Source organism: Chroicocephalus ridibundus, chromosome 2 (genome assembly GCF_963924245.1).
Source record: "Chroicocephalus ridibundus chromosome 2, bChrRid1.1, whole genome shotgun sequence".
NCBI classification, from domain to species: domain Eukaryota; kingdom Metazoa; phylum Chordata; class Aves; order Charadriiformes; family Laridae; genus Chroicocephalus; species Chroicocephalus ridibundus.
The window spans coordinates 148,965,076-148,981,830 of NC_086285.1; the positions used below are offsets into that span (position 1 = coordinate 148,965,076).

Consider the following 16,755-nt stretch of genomic DNA (forward strand, 5'->3'; position numbering starts at 1 on the left):
GTGTTGAAAAAGAATTCTACAATTTCTCCTCATTCCTGAATTCTGAATGTGTTTAATACTTGCTCCCTCAGTCTTTTGCTTTAATGCATTGTCTGTCTTGCAGAGGGGAGTTTGCGCTTTGGCTCGATGGTGATCTGTACCATGGAAGAAGTCATTCGTGTAAAACATTTGGGAATCATACACTTTCTAAGCAAGAAGACTTCACTATTCAAGACATAGAAATATGGGCTTTTGAATGAGTATTTAATTATTTCTACAGGGTATTGTCCCAAACCTGACATGAATCAGTGCAGCTCAAAAATCCCTAGGAGCAATATAATGCACCGTTTCACCTTTCTGACTTTTTTGTAAGTTTTCAGCGTGGCCATCTCATTATTATTTTTAAATAGCAGACTTTTTTTCATGCTCTCACATCTGTAATATACTGTCCTACTTTTTCTACGCTGTAGGCACTCTTACGAAATATAGACCGTGTGGACTAAAAATTAACGTTAGTTACTTGGAGCCTTGCAGCCTACAAAATTTTCTTATCCTTTTTACAGTTGCCTCCCAGGTTTCCCACACACACCTTTCTGCAATCCTGCTAGGGGGCTGCTTCACTGAATATAGGTTATTATTTTTGTATTCAAATTATGTCTATGAATGAAGTTGCCCTCTGTGAACCTGTATAAGAAGAAAGCTGCGTGTGGGTATTTGGCAGCAGTACTGTAGAAATTGGTCCGGACCAATGATGGGTTAATTCATATGGTGCCACAAAGAGATGAGAAGCCTAGCATTCCTTCTTAGCGCATACCAGTACACACATGGTGAAGTTAGAAGATATCCAAAGTCAACAGTGCCACTTGTCTTGTTTATTGTTCATGTTTAGAAAAAAGTCAGTTTATACATGTTCTAGCTGCATGCTGATTGTATTAATGAGTGTTTTGCACATGCTGTTAATGATCTGCAGGTTTGGGACAAAGACTGACAATATTGAGCTACGTGGCAAGGACTTATAAAATATTAAGGGAATGTAAGAATATGATAGTTCCACAAAGCTAAAAGGCTAAAGCAAGCAAAACTCGGTGAACAATTTGTAGCTATAGTAGGGCATTAAAAGTACAGAAACAGATGCATCTTTCTTCAACATAAAGTGTCAGATATATACTGTTATACTGTTGTAGCCGTGTAGCACATCAACTCCAAGAATATAGCTTATTCCTGTCCAAAGAAAAAATAGTTGTGATGTTTTTGAGTGGGTCTATGTTGTAAATTTACAGTTAGCACCAGCTCTGATTAAAACGAGATAATGTACTATAGGTAGACAATATTGTAATTCCGTAGACTCGTGGAATATGCAAACTTACTGTCATGTGACCTCAAAAAAAAAATGACAGGCTAGAATACAGTTCCAGTAGCTCTTGTCCACTTTTGTAGGAAAATTGATAAGCCATTGTGGCAATAACAGCTCAACAAAACTGTTTGTTTCAAAGCTTTTATTCTATGTTCTGCAAAAACAAAACAAACAAAGAAAAGAAAACAAAAAAAAATTGCTGTTAAGTGTGACAGTGACTGACTTTGTGCTGAAATTTCAGCTATTTCAGATGAACATTGTATATTATCTTGTAAATTAATGTTTAAAGTAGTTTTGTTATTATAGAAAAGTGTTGATTGACGGGTTGCTTATAGCACTTTAAATTATTCTAGAAATGGAATAAAAGCCAAATGGGTTGGCTTAAGTAGATGTAGTTGTATATTATTTCAAAATATTTACATCTCTGGAAAGTTTTAAAAACTTATTTGAAGACAGTTTACTGCTATGGTAATGAGAAAGGGCAGATGTTTCATCTATAATATGCTAATGCTCAATATGAATAGGAATACAGGGCTTTGTTTCCTGTCTCTATGTATAGCTCTTTATCCTTATTAGAACTTAGTACAATGTGTAGACTAAATGTTTACAAAATAAGGAACTGTAAATAAATTGAAATGGCTTTTCTCCCCTTTGGTCTTCCACAGCAGTATTATTGTCTTTGTGGAGTTAAGACTGATTATTACAACAACAACAGCAAACAAAAATCCTGTAATGGATTTTAAGTACTATAAGGTCACAGTGATGTATAGCAAATAAATCTAAATATATGTAAAAATAAACTTGAGTTGGAGTTTATTTAGAAGCTGGAGTTTACTTAGAAGCACAGATGCGGATTATTGCTGTTCATGTAATAACTTTACTGAATGTATAGGATGCATTTGCTCATCCTTTTGGGGATTTTTGGGTTTTGAAAACCCAATGGGAAGTGGCGAGAGTGAAATACGCTGTCCTTAGCCGTTTTCAAGGTGGGTGGGGGGAAGGCATCTCAGATTATCTTTGCTGACAAAACCCATTAATTCAAGTGCTTAGTCTCTATACCAAGCTCATATTGGAAATAAAGCCTATTTTAGACTTTAAATGCTCCTGTGAAGAAATTTCATAAAGAAATACACTTTGAAGAATTTTATAAAAGCACAGAAAATCTTCAGTAGCTGAATGTCTCTGAGTATTGGGCCAATCTTGGAAAGGCACATGGGGAAAAACAAGTGGAAATCAAGAACAATGTAGTAAGCAGTACTGTAGCAATCACGCTGTTGTATACATTCTAAATTAGTTAGGAATAAAAAGACATTTGATTTAAAGTATAAGCGACTGGGGTAGCACTTGGTGGTGTGCCTAGCTGTGTATAGGATCTATGGAGAGCAATGCATGTCTATTAATGAAAGACCATGAATTTTGTTAACCAACGGTGTAGTTAACTTCTGTATGACACACATAAAAGACTGTGTAGATGAGATCAAAGGCACTGTCTTGATGTACCTCCTGCCTTCGGTTCAACCTCCTGCCTTCAATTCAATGTGACTTTTCTGCAGTATAATTCCTTTCCATCTTTGCTGATGATGTTTGCGTCTATGATTGTAAAGAGTTGAGGTTTGACATATGCCAAAAGCTTTGAGCTACATTTTGAAAGAGTTCAGTGCCAGAAGACTGTGTCTTGGCGTACAGTACTCGGATGTATTCATTGACTAACTTGATGTTTTGCTCGGATGCCTGGAATTCTTACCACATCATCTTTCAGCTCTAAATCCTATTTATGTTAGTGACTGCTTTTGTGTAATCTGCAAAAGAACGTGATTTCTCACATGTGGCTTTTGCTTGCATCCTTCTGCTCACCTATATATATACTACATTAGATTTATTTTATTTTTGTATGAGTTAGCACGTCGGCATAAAATCCAGTCTTTGAAGAGGAGTGAAAACACTTGCTACTCACTCAGTTTCAAATTAAAAAAATATCAGTCTTGATTTGGATACTTCCCAGTATTCCTCATTCAGGACTTGAATCTTAAATCTCACTTTTATGCTCTTCCTTGGTAAATTAACACGTCATCAGGGTGTTTTACTGTTGTCACAGCAATAGGGAACTCTGTTGAGGGAATGAACCTCTGCTCTTTCTGCCCTTAAGAGTATGGGCGACTGCGACATGAAACAGAGCTGCACTGACGTACTGGAGCAGACAGTCCGGCTGAGTGAATGGTGTGTACTTATTTCTACCACAGTATGTACAGACCACAGTGGTCCTGCTGGCTGTCCCACTGCAGTATCGCCCATCTCAGGTCTGTTTAAGCTCTGCTTTCTGCTGCCCTGCTTATCTGACAAGCTTTGTAATCCTCGTCGAGTTTCTGTTGTAGTAGTTACGCTGCTAGTAGTACACTGCTGTTGAACACTAAACCACTTTCCAGTGTGCCCTGGGGTGGCAGGACTGACTTCAGTTGAGATGTTGGGGTGGTGCAGTGCGTACGCAGCGGCTGAAGTAGCTCTGGCAACAGGAATTGCCAGTATTTGTTCTGTGATCGGTGACAATTGAACATTTCACCACAAATGTTATACTTTCCCCTACAGCTAATTTTATTTCAGTAGCTTTCCCTTTTTTCTAAAAAATGAGCTGTAATACTGAACCCTGGCTGTGCAGAAACGATTTAAAGAAGAAATCACTGCCATGGAGGAGGGAGATGATTTCCAGTGGGTGGGATATGCATCCGGTGAACCATCCGCGCGCTTCAAGCCACTGCAGCAACTGTGCTAAGACTTGAAAAAATAGAAAGGTGTGAAAGTCAAATTTATTTCTTCTCACATAAATGCCATGCTGTCATTTAATCATGAAAGGTACATTGGGAATACAGAAAACAGACCTCACAGTTCCTACTAAAGAAGACAAGTTTTTCAATACTGAGGAAGGAGCTCTGCTTTCTTAGCAAACTACACAACCCTTGCAAGAGCAACACAAGCCTCAAACAGGAAAATGAGGGAAATGTTACTTGTCAGAAGGAAATCTGTTTCAAATAAAACATTTTGGGGGTGAATAGTATTTAAGTATTTAAGAAAATAATGTGCTAAGCTACAGTGAGAGTAACTGAGAGTTGCTTACTCTTCAGCTGAAAAGTTAAGGTGTTTATTTTTGAAGCAAGTCAGAAGAAGGAAAGCAGGCCTTAAATAATATCTACGAAGACTGCTTTAATCAAGCTGTTTCTGAGCTTTATCGTCTTACTACTTTAGTAAGTTGGATATTTAAATTTGGCAGAGGTCACACTAGTTTCACAGGAGTCCAACAGTTGCACTATAGTAGGAGAATTAGACTGTGTAACTTATGGAGTATTTTTGTTCAGTTTTTTAATTATTTCAGATTTATTTTCTCCACCTACTTTGCATGGATAAACTTGTCACATATTTATGTAAAAAAAAGTTATAGGTCAATTGACTTATGTGAAACACTTCCATGCATCATAAATTATGTGAGTATTTAATATTTCTCTTGCACAAAAACTGTGAATACTTTTCACACTTTCAGAAAGCTCTGCATGGTACTACTGACTCAAAGGTAAATGATGGAGGACAGTATGAGACAAATCATTAGTCATATCACATGCATCGTTTTCTTACCCATTTTGAGTGGAAAAATGGAAAAAGTTGGAGGGGTTGTTGGGTAAAGTTCAGAACATTGCATTAGGATGACTACGAGGAAGGCTTAAGAAGTTATCCACTGTGAGCTGTAAATTTATGATGTATATTAGTGATTACATTGTTACATGGCAAATCTAAGGTTTTAAAGGCAAGGAGAGATTTGAAGAGGGCTTGTGAGCTTTAAGGCTAGTCTTTTTTTCCCCTCAAATGTCAGTTGAGCTGATGTTACCATTACATATAATCTTGTATTTATTCTATGGTAAGTATAAATTGGATATTCCAATATGCAAGAAGACATCAGCTAAAAGAAATGCTGAGTTTCAAGAGGCAGAGTGCCACTGGTGCGTCCTGTCGCTGAATGTGTTTAAATCAAAGTCACAGAAGTTCAGTTCTTTCTCCTACATTCCATAAGGGAGAATAAAGGAAGGTTCCCCATCTCCTCGTTCACTTTACAGTTCAGTGGAGGATTTTGCCTTGCAGCTTAGGCCTGTCCTTGTCTCTCTTGCCCCCAGTATTAGCATATGCTTTATATGAAACTGTTAACGCGTAGGCTTGTCCACAATGGTGGGCATACAGGTGCCTGCAGAAAAGTCAAAAGTCAATAATATGTTACTCACATATGCTTAAGTGGATGAAACTTTTATGAATCTCAGCATTCATACAACATACACAAGTCTGTGGGGTCGGATGGGATCCACCCGAGAGTACTGAGGGAGCTGGCATGAGTACTCACCAAGCCACTTTCCACCATTTATCAGCAGTCCTGGCAAACTGGGGAGGTCCCAGTTGAGTGGAGGTTAGCAAATGTGACATGCATCCACAAGAAGGGCTAGAAGGGGGATCCAGGGAACTACAGGCCTGTCAGTCTGACCTTGGTGCTGGGGAACGTCACGGAACAGATCATTCCGAGTGGCATTATGCAGAACGTAAAGGACAACCAGAAGATCAGGCAGATCAGGCCCAGTTGGCATAGGTTCACAAAAGGCAGGTGTGCTTGACTAACTTGATCTTTTACAAGGTGACCCGCTTAGTGGATGAGGGAAAGGCTGTGGGTGTTGTTTACGTGGACTTTAGTAAAGCTTTTGATAGAGTTTCCCACAGCATTCTCCTGGAGAAACTGGCTGCCCATGGCTCAGACAGGAGTACTCATCACTAGGTAAAAAATTCTCTTGATGGCCAGGCCCAAAGGGTTGTGGTGAATGGAGATAAATCCAGTTGGCGGCTGGTTACAAGTGGTGTTCCCCAGGGCTCAATATTGGGCCGGTTCTGTTTAATATCTATGCCAATGATCTGGATGAGGGGATCAAGTGCACCCTCAGTAAGTTTGCAGATGACACCAAGTTGTGTGGGAGTATTGATCTGCGTATGGGTAGGAATGTCTTCCAACCTAGACAATTCTATGATTAGCCTAGGTGCAGATATGCCTGCATTTCAGATATTAAGACTGGCTCAGGAGCAATTTTTTCCTCCAAAGTAAATTCTTAACTTGCCCTGATTAATCTGGAGGAAGGTGATTACATCTGAGAATGCCAGCAGTTTATTCAGTGCTAGTCGGGTGTCCGCCTACCTGCATCATATGGGGCAAGAGCAGTAAAATGCCAGAGCTAAATCTGCTCGTGATCCGGTCAGCCCAGCCTTTTTTTGTCAGTAGGCATGCAACGGGGCAGAGACGGCTCGCATGAATGAAAACCGTTGGCAACAATTGCTTCCTTCCTCTTGTATAATGATTTCTTCATTCCAAGCAGCGCTCAGCAGGTAGAAGACAGTAGAAGAGGCACTCCAACTTCATGTTCCTATTGAACAGGTAGGAAGAAGTAGCAAAACTCTGCAGTTTCTACAGGCTAATTTGTTGGCTCAAGGCCTAAGCCAGGAAGGGTTTTTTCATTCCTACTTCAGCAGTACATGCCTAGTTCTTTTCCAGATGTTTCCCTGAAGGTGAAGTAGTAGATGGCATGGACTTCATATCAAAGCACAAGTTCTTATTACATGTTCTAAACATGCTGAAATGCACCTCATGGTGGTATACTACGGTTTGAGTGTTTCAGTACAAAAATCTATCGCTGCTGCTGTCTCAGTCACTGAATGAAAGTAGCTGTGTATGATTTCTCATGAAATGGTGAGGTGCTCTTGGGCTTTGTCACACAAGAACATAACACTTGAGAAAGAAAATCTCTGGTGAACTCTGCCGTGTTGTCTTGTGGTAGGATGAGAGTTCCCATGAGCAGAAATACGTAATTCATTTGATATTCGTGTGCCTTTAGTATGTGTTCTTTGTGCAGGTATTTTGTATGACAACTGTTTCATTTCCAGGTACTGTGAAATCTTGTTCTGGTGCTTTGGACAAGGAAGGAAGCTTTCCCAGGGAAATATTTTAACTGCCTGTGAACAGGAGAAAGTACTTATATGTTTTACTTCACAGAATATGCACACATATTTATTCTCTAATGTGTGGGAGAAATAAACCAAAAAATAACCAGTTAAGGGTTTTATTTATAGTTCATGTATTCCTTTGACAATGAAATTTCCTCAAGACAATTTAGACAGCTGTAAAAGTCATTATATAAAGATGTAAAGAATAAGGTAAGAATATACAGGTACATATTCTGATATTTAAGTATTACACTTAGAGGTCAGTTTTGCAGATCAACTCGAGTAGTCTGAGGGATCTCAAGAAAACGTTAAGTAAGTTCCACTAAATCCATCTGGTTTTTTTCTTCCTTAGGTTCACAACATATAACTGTGCGTAAAATATTAATAATTTACATAATGTCATAATAATCAGTTCTTGTAAATATTATAATATATATTTTTTATATATATAATAAATATTATAAAATATTTGATTTAAGTGTTCATTGGAGCCTCAAACTGGAGTACTTGCACTCATAATAAGACAGCAATACTTGTTTTATCCCAGAGACAGGTTCATACACCTTTTCTTCTGTAAGAAGATATTTGCTCTTTCAGTTTGAAAGAATCTTATGGGGACTAAACCCGTTTCTTTTTTGTTATGCAATTTACTTGCCCAGGCATCTTACTCTGAAACCAATGCTTTTCACATGGAACGCATTTTTGCCAGGATAGCTATTTTTTACAGTAGTAGTTTAGAGAAACAGGGATCTATATAATCTAGTGAGCATTATAGACCTTACAGAGGTCTCAGATTTGCACATTAATACAAACACGGTTTTAAGACCTAGAAGTATTAGTTCATTAGCATTTACTCCTCTTCAGCATCACACCTGGATTGAAGTAGATCGTTTCAATGATATCAGAATGCTTCAAACAGCAAATGCTGTAAAATTAGGCCAGTGTTTTTGTGTAACCTGAAACACCGTTTTCCTTAAAGTTAGTTGATTTATGAACACTGTTTCTGTATATTTTTTCACGGAGGTACACAGGGGAAGATGCTGATTGTAGCCACTTTTTAACTATTCACAATAGTACAGGCACCTGACTAGTTTTTATATGTTACGTTATTTTCCCCTCAACTTATAAGAACCATATTTACATAGATAAACAGATACATTGCACACCCTTGTATAGGAGGTATTTTCTATGTGGATATCTATTCACAACACTTTTGTGCATTACATTCTATTGGGTGTTTTCTCTCCAACATCCATAACTCTAAATATGAAACTATCTAATAAATTAGTTATATAAATACATTCAATAAAAAAAACCTCATTTATAAAAAGAAGGGTTTTGTCTCAGTTTGTACATGATATGTAAAAGAAAGTTGTATCAATAGTTGCCACAAGATAATACTGCAGTAGTATTTGCATATCCTGTTTGTAAAAGAAACAAATGTGGTATCCTTGATTCTGTGTGCAAATAAAACTATTTTTACATGCATTTAAATAAATGAATTAGGAAATATGCACACAGGATCACTTTCACAGGTCAAAAACTTGGTCTGAGTTTATGTTGTCAGTCACCTTCTGATCTGGCCTGGTTTGGATTCCTGATATCCCAGTTTAAATAGTTGAGAAGATCTTGGCTGTAAGAACAAGTTAAAATTGGAATTCATTTGTAACTACTTATATTGCTATGGGTTTTTATAGTCAGCTGCTTGTATTCAGTATAGATTTTTCTCTTTATTTTTCATGTGGTAATTATTTGAAGTGTCCTGCGAGCCCTCCAGGTACAGAGAAAAATCCGTTTGTATGCTTACGTTATCGTGCAGTAGTTATAAAATACATATTCAGAAGAAAGCTCAATGTCTTTTCTGTGTGGGTGAACGGGGACAATCTTGCATTCAAAATGTGCAAACGCTAATAGCAAGGGAGACGTGGAGAAAGATTTTCCAAAAGAGTTAATCTTGTTGTAGCATGCCTATTTTAATAAAGTAATTATGACATTATCATCCCTTCCTTGCCACAACATTTCTCCCTCGAAGTCCACCAGCCCATGTTTCCTGGCTCTCATGAGAATCCCAACAACCTTATCTGAAATACGAACGTATCTCTCAAAGAGTTCTCCAAAAGTGACTTGGATCTTGCCGTCGGGCCGTGGCTTAGCCATTGATTCAATGATGAAGCACATGTCTCTAATCTCCCGGTGGATGTGGGCCTCGGCTCTCTTGGCTCTTTCAGCAGTTTTGGTTCCTTCCTTTGGACGACCATAGCCTTCATCTCCTTTGTGCAGGCGTGTGGACATGGCCAGCTCATGGTCAAATTCCTCGCTGAAGGGATTCAGCTTCTGTGTTGTGATGTGGTGGTCGGCCCATTCTTGCCACCTGTCCTTCAGGCTGTTAACGGGGCTGTATTTCCTGTGGGCTTTGGCGCTGGCTTCTTCGCTGAACCTGCTTGTGCTGCAAGAAACAAAAAAGGGCGTTTGAGCTTTGCATTTCGTTGTTGAATTACACAGTTTTATTACTAATTTCTTCTATTAACTTCGTTACCATGTTTTTCCAGACGAGCTGCTCACCACCAGGTGGCATGAGTTCACTACTTCTAAATTAGTGCTTTGGGGGCTTTTAGTCCATGTTCCAGTTTGTGCTCAAAAGCAAATTTGCTGATCACTGCTTAATCTCATCTACATTACCACCCTCCAGCCTAGATTTGAGACTATTTTGCCAAACTTTTGCTGACAATGACTTAATGCTGTCAGGGGGAGAAATGGGATGTTGCTGATTACCTGCACTTTCTATGCCTTTGGTCAGTCACGCGGATCCCCATTTCTAGAGCCTGAAATCTGCCTGCCCTGATGTTATAGATGACAGTAGCTGTTAAGTGTAGGGACTGGGTCCTCAGCTATTCTTGACTGAAAAACAGAAGGTAGTGTCTATAAAAATCTGTCCCCTGAAATAGATGTTGATGTTTAAAAATCTAATGGAGTGCGGTAGCTCTGCCTATGCTCGTGTGTCTGGAGTGTGGTTCTAAACAAGTACTGAAGTCCAAAACTCACATTCCCACTGGCAGGGTACAAGCCTGAAAGAAATTTGGGGCTACTGAGATTTTTGTCAAGGTCAAAGGAATGAGGAAAGATATTCAGAGGTCTTATTGACTGTTTTTGTGTGTGTGCGTGTCTGCATAGCAACATCATATTGCTGGATGACTCCAGGCAGACAAATTGTTGATCCTCTTTCCTCTAGTGGCCAATCTCACGCATTGTGGGGGAGCTATAGATAGCCTGAGCTGGTCTTTGTGCTAGCCACATCCTGTCATTGTGTCTGTACAGAGCTCGTCTGGGGAGTGTGTTGTGCTGTGGCTGTGCCAAAGTAATTTGTTTTCTAATATTTTTATTCCCCAGAAGGCTGCTCTGAAACCTCCCCAGTAATGTCAGCTGAATATTAACAGTAACACCAGAGAACCAAAATACAGTTAGTAAAACAGTGCAGAGGACTGCAAATCTGCAGGAAAATTTTGTTTCCCTGCTCTTTGGGCATTGCTTTGTTTTCAAAAGAGAGAATAGGAATGGTGGAGATGTCCCCAGTTCAGGTCTGCGCACCAGAAGGATGCCAGTACTGGGTAGCATTCTAGTGTTAGAGCAAGAACTGCAGACACTTAGTGCTGGGGGCAGAAGAAGGAGTAAGAGAGCAGGACCATTCTTTTAGCTGTGGAGTTGTCATTAGCTTGGCTTAGCTGTATTGAGAAACTGTATTTAAAAAGCTCCAAAATACTCTTCCCCATCTCAATATGGTGAAAAGCATCAGAAGAATTGAGCCAAATAAATGCGCCTTTCTTGTCTGGTGTGACTGCAGAGCATCCTGAGAGTAGGCAGTCTGTATGTACCTGTGGTTTTGTGCAATTAAATGATTAACAGTTAGGTGTTGGCAGGAAAGCATTAAAATAATCAGTGGGGTAAAGCTCGGCAATTTTGTTTCCCAACGATAAACCAGATCCTCCGGTATATGAGCTGTTGTCGTACGGAGAAAGGGAAAGCTGTGATCCCTTGCCCCAAATTGTGGCTTTATTGCCCAGAGGAACTGTGGGCACAGGGTTTGGGTATGCAAAGCAATTTGTCTCCTGAAACTTACAGATCTCCCAAAAGCCACAGAAACCTGAAGCTCAGATTGATTGCTTCTCCAGCTTTTCACGTGGGAGGGTATCAGTGAAGGGCTGGGGGAAATGGATGACAACCCTAAGTGACTCAAAATTGCTTGGAAGAAGTGATACCAACAGTCTGGGTGGAGCTGACAAGCACATCCCATCACGGAGAGCTTATCCCTCAGCCACAGCCAGCTGCTCCCCTTCTCTCCGACGGCCATAACCCCTGAGAAAGGCCCATAGCTTCGTTTCCCCAGGTTGAGGGGAAAGAAGGCAGTGAGTGAGATGATAGCATAACTCTAAAGGCTTTGTTACCTCTTTTTATTAAACACTGTAGTAAGTATTCTTTTCCTCCTGAAACCTTTAGTTCTCTTTTCTAGTTGAATACTTCCTTATTTGAATCGTCTTCTCAGTGGTTGAGCAAAACACCATCTTATCTATCCTTTTGCTCTTACCGTGCCCCACATGGGTTTGGAAAAACCTTACTGTTACTAACGTTTTTTTGTAGCCCATCTTCTAATTCAACTATTTCTGGTGGCCAAAGTGCAATTTTCCCCATTGTTTAGCTTAATGACAAGTTAACGCTGTAAAGTGTACACATGCAGAGGGTTTTTTTTTTTCATGTTGGTACAGTACGTACACAGTGGATTGCAGATCCAAAATGAAGGTTGTGAGCGTTAACCCACTGTAAGAAGTGCTTTACCTGTAACGATTAAATAAGTTAACCTGTTAATCAGAGCGACCACCCTAAATGCATTCTGAACTTCTAGGAGAACATTGTCCGTGTTCCATGGTCCCTGCAATCCTTCCTGTAGGGGAAGAGTATGGATCCCTTTTTAATATTCTTAGTTTCATATCACTATTGCACCCTTTTGGCTCCCAAGCAGGAGCAAAGTAGTATTTTCTAGGTCTGTAGGCATTAATGTGACTTTTGCTAAGGAAGCAACCTTATTCCAGTAAATATTGCAGCCAGAAATTATGAAGGTGCTGATGTGAAGAAAAAAACTCCTGGTACTAATGTTTTTTTTCCTGGAATATAGAGAGGAAAATGGGAGATTTGCTTTAATAACCATGTACTTATGGCCTTTTTGAAGAAGATTAAGCCCCACTGACAGGTTCATAAAAGCAGCAGGCTGAAATAATGTATTCTGAGGCTATTTAATAAATTTAAAAAAATATGTAGTTAAAAATTCCAGTCCTGGTAACAGCACTGTAAGTGCAGAAAATGACTTTTGTGTCAGATTTCAGTGGAGAGAGAGCTCTAAGTAACATAGAGGGTATTATTTCAATCATTTGCACCTCAGTAATTATGGCTAATAATTTTTTTTTTTCCTAGGTAGCAGCACTAAAATTAGCCATATGGGGAAAATATATGTTAAGTCTAACAGAAAGATTACTATTTTGTTTCTACTATAGCATTTTAAAGTGAGCAATTTGCTTTAATTGAGGTTATGTAGAGATAGTATCTGCTGCAAATGTATCCTCTTTCCCCACTGTATGTGTGAAATCTTTGTTTTGAGGTCCTGACTTCTGTCAAAGGACAGTGCAGGTTGTCTCTCCCAAAAGCAGGGGCCACAAACTTTTAAGGTTGCCAGAGAGCTTTTATCAGTTTGTCTATTAACCCTTTGCTCCTTGTGGGAGGTGCCTGGTCAGCTGTACAGCAAAGCAGCCTTCTAAGCCCCAATCTGAATAGTTAAAATAACCGTGTGTTTTCAGACAGCTGCGCTAAAAAATACCGTATGGTTGAAATCCATTACTATGTTAGTCCTGGGCTGATGTTGGTCGCGGTGAGCAGTCAGTAGTGAGGTATAAAACCCGAGCAGTGGGAATGGCACAGCCAGCCTGCCTGCAGAGGGAGCAAGAAGTCTTTTGGCGTTTTCACCAGTGCTAGTCCCAGTTTTTCATTTCTGAAATGGCGATTAGGATGTGGAATGAACACACTGGCCCTGATCCTCCGATTCCTGCTGCCTTGCTCATCCTTTGCACACAAGCTGATGGGTGGGTGGAAATCCTGCCTTCCCGTCTCAGATTGCCTCCTGCTCGGCTCGCGCTCGCGTTGTGGATGCAGAGTAGCAGCAGTGGAGACTCAGGCCCCACCACGGGATGGCTTCTGGTAGACACCACGTCCTGGTGCCAGCCTCTTTCCTCCCTGCAGGCCCGGGCAGACGAGCTCTGCCAGACCCTGCCTTGGTCCAGGTTTCACCTCCAGCTGCCCTCCCTGCCCAGCGAAGCCAGTGGGCAATGCGTCTGCTTGGCTTTGGCTCGGCGCACCATGGCCTCATCGCAATTTCACAGCTAAATGTGAGGTTTTACACCGAAACAGTTCAGGCTCAACCACACCTTCCTTTCTGTTGCCTTTGTTCCAGGAAATTACCAAGTTTGTAAAACAGAGGACCTGAGGAAACAGCGTGTTGTGTCTGTAACAGCTGCCTACAGTTCCCATCTTGCAGCACTGACGTATGAATTTTTTAATCTTTTACTGACAAAAGAGTGATGAATTAGTTTGGCATCTGCCCATTGGCAAGTCTGGCCAACACACAACTCTTTGTAGCCATCTTCTGGAAAGGCAATTCTGCTGGAGATCTCTGGGAAAAGGAACCAGAGAATCTCTACCAGCCTTTGCTGTTCCTCTGCTCTGCTGGGAGACTTCCCAAGGACTGCATGGCTATGGCTGAACTCTGCTTGTGTGCTGCCTGGGCTCCAGATTTAATATGCACCTGCTGTTGTGTAGTAATCTTCAAGCATGAGCCTCTTACTGAAAGAAGTATTACTCAAAACTCTGATACTATGAATTTGCTACTTAATTCAAAGTTTTAAGTAGAACCTGTAATAACTCCGTAGGTAAGTAACAGATTCTGCTTCCTTTTTTCTTCACACCATTTACAGGCATAAGGAAGTCTGTACATCAGGAACTTCCACTTTTGCAACATATTCAATGCACTTCCCCCTCCCAGCCCCTTATGATAGTGTACCCAAACAGAGACTTTGAATTTGAAGAATGTGGTGATGATTCAAATATTCTTTTTTGTCTAATTATTTACAACACATAGCAAGATTCAAATCAATCCTATAGATGTTGAGGCAAGCTAGATGCTTTCTAATGTATGTTTAGGGTCCCAGCTCCCATGAAAATTTCCATTCTTTGACTTGATGAATTCCAAATCCATAGAAAGCTTCCAAAGAGAAGCGGTGAACCCAGCTTTTGTTAAGATGTACTTAAATGTAATTCCTGTAACATCAGTTTTGGCCATTCTCTGCAAATTACTCCCAAGAATATTTACAATTTATACTAAGCAAAATAATGAGTAAGTATTTGGAAATATTATTGCTTTGGACTTAACATTTGCTGAAATAAATTAATAGCTGTGGGCCTTTGGTGGGGTAAAAATTGTTATTCTGAAATATGGACTAAAGTACTAAGAAGTAAGTAGTGATTTTGATGAACCAGCAAATCCAGTGTGAAAATTAAATGTAATTAACATTACCCAAATGTAGCTTCCTGTATCTATTATGTATATAGTACATAAACCCCAAGGCTATAGTCAGATGTTGTTGACTAACTATTTAAGCACAGAGAGATATGTGAAAGGTTTCCTGTATTTTATTTTTTTTTCATTTTCTTCAAGAGTAATAGTTTCTCTTTGACCATTTTCTACCATTTTTCCCCCCATCTTCTTTATGGAAACCTGTACCTCTCCCAGGGTCTGCTGACTATTTGTGATAATGTAATAAAGATGTTTTACTTACAAAGATGGCACAGGTCGTTTAATCCTCACAGCTGTCACCTCTCGGTCACTGTCGTCTTGCTCGAGTTTGTCCTCTCCCTCCCCATAGCCACTGTCCTCTGCATCCAGGCTGTTGTCATGACACTTCAGCGGCAGTTCTTCCTTAGCCCCCTCTTTGTCCTCTTGTTCCACCTGTTTCCAGCCCTTGGTCAGCTCTGATACCACGTTTGAACACTTTCTCTTTATGGTTGGAGATAATTTCCCACTAAGAATTTTGTCAATAGCACTTGATTCTTCTTTGAGCTTGGTCATCTCTGAGCTACTACCGTTATTCTCGTATCTTTCACTGAGGAGGCTAACATCCCCTCCTCGTTCATAGGCTTTGCTTACAACTGTTTTGGTCACTTCTTTGCTTTTAATGTTGAACTTTTTGAGGGCTTCATCTGATTCCCTTGAATTTTTTTCAGCATCTCTTATTGCCACTGATTCCTTTGCTGAGGATTTTTCGTCATCTTTTCCTTGGTCCCTCTTGACAGATGGAATTGGCCATTTTTCGAAGGATCTTTCTTGTACAGGCTGAGCTGATGAGTCTGCTTTGGGGGGGACCCATCCAGAGGGCTCCTGAGCTTGCTTTATGTGGTGGTCAGATGCCCACTGCTGCCAACCTCGTGCCAGGCTGAAGACTAGGCTGGCCATTCGGATCTTGTGGACAGCCCTTTTCGCAGGAGTAGTGCTCGTCTTCTCTTCAGTAGCCATGTCGCTGTCTGCTGCCATCCTGGCTTTTCCTCTTCTTATGCTAAGCACCTTCTGAATGAACTTCCTGAAGTGAATGATGTCCCGCGAAGAGAGCTACAGAGATTTAAATAGAAGCAGGAGCAGTTTGTGCCCATGGAAAATATGTGAAACACTTCTCACAAAGATATAGTATCCTCACTGTTACAGAGGTCTTTTTTTAAAACACGGGGTTGCATTTCATCACAGCAGATGAATGGTGCATGATGTAAAGAGGGTGACACAGACCTGCACTGGTAATAGTGGGAAATTAGCAGCTTTCATCCTCCTTGCCTGGGACTGCTCTGTTCTCAATTTGTTGGCAAGGGTCTTGTTCTTCTGGAAGTGGAGAACTTGGGTTAGGGATACGGAACAGGGTGCCTGAAACTGCTAAAAGTGAAGTGCTGTCAGTTGCTGACAACTTTGGCCAGAGCAGAAACCCCTCATCATCACAAGTAAATAGTGGCCCTCGTCATGGAGTGTAAAGCCAGAAGCAGGCTATGAATGAGGAATTTTTAGATGCATTTTTCTAAAAAGATGCTAGGTGATTTCTTCTTATTGCTCATATGTCCAAGGAAATCCAGGTTTGTTAATTTTTTAAAAGGTATTTATGTGCTCTGTTCCCAGTCATTATCTATTAATGTCCATCTGTTTAGAGTGTACCTTCGGGGGGGTGGGAACACTCCCGTGTTCGGTGTCAGCGCTAAGAAGAAGGGAATCACTATCTCTAGTCTGAGGATTCATATAATAAGTCTGACTCCATCAGAATGGATGAATGATCTCCTAGCTT

General features: G+C 40.3%; 2 protein-coding genes across 15 annotated transcripts in view; one reads left to right on the forward strand and one right to left on the reverse strand.

Moving 5' to 3' along the window:
- Positions 1-2,149, forward strand: part of OXR1 (oxidation resistance 1) — a 295,905-nt gene extending 293,756 nt beyond the window's left edge. For all 14 annotated transcript variants that reach the window (XM_063327385.1, XM_063327389.1, XM_063327393.1 and 11 more), the window contains one exon: positions 104-2,149. In XM_063327385.1, coding sequence (XP_063183455.1) covers positions 104-239 — 136 coding nt within the window. In that variant the 3' untranslated portion in view covers positions 240-2,149. The remainder of the gene's footprint in view (positions 1-103) is intronic.
- Positions 2,150-7,447: 5,298 nt separating this feature from the next.
- On the reverse strand, positions 7,448-16,241 carry ABRA (actin binding Rho activating protein). The gene is made up of 2 exons (XM_063327398.1): positions 15,217-16,241; positions 7,448-9,791 (listed from the first exon to the last, which is right to left on the reverse strand). Exons 1-2 carry the CDS (start codon positions 15,966-15,968, stop codon positions 9,314-9,316), a joined length of 1,230 nt encoding a protein of 409 aa, XP_063183468.1. The 5' UTR covers positions 15,969-16,241; the 3' UTR covers positions 7,448-9,313.
- Positions 16,242-16,755: the final 514 nt, after the last annotated feature.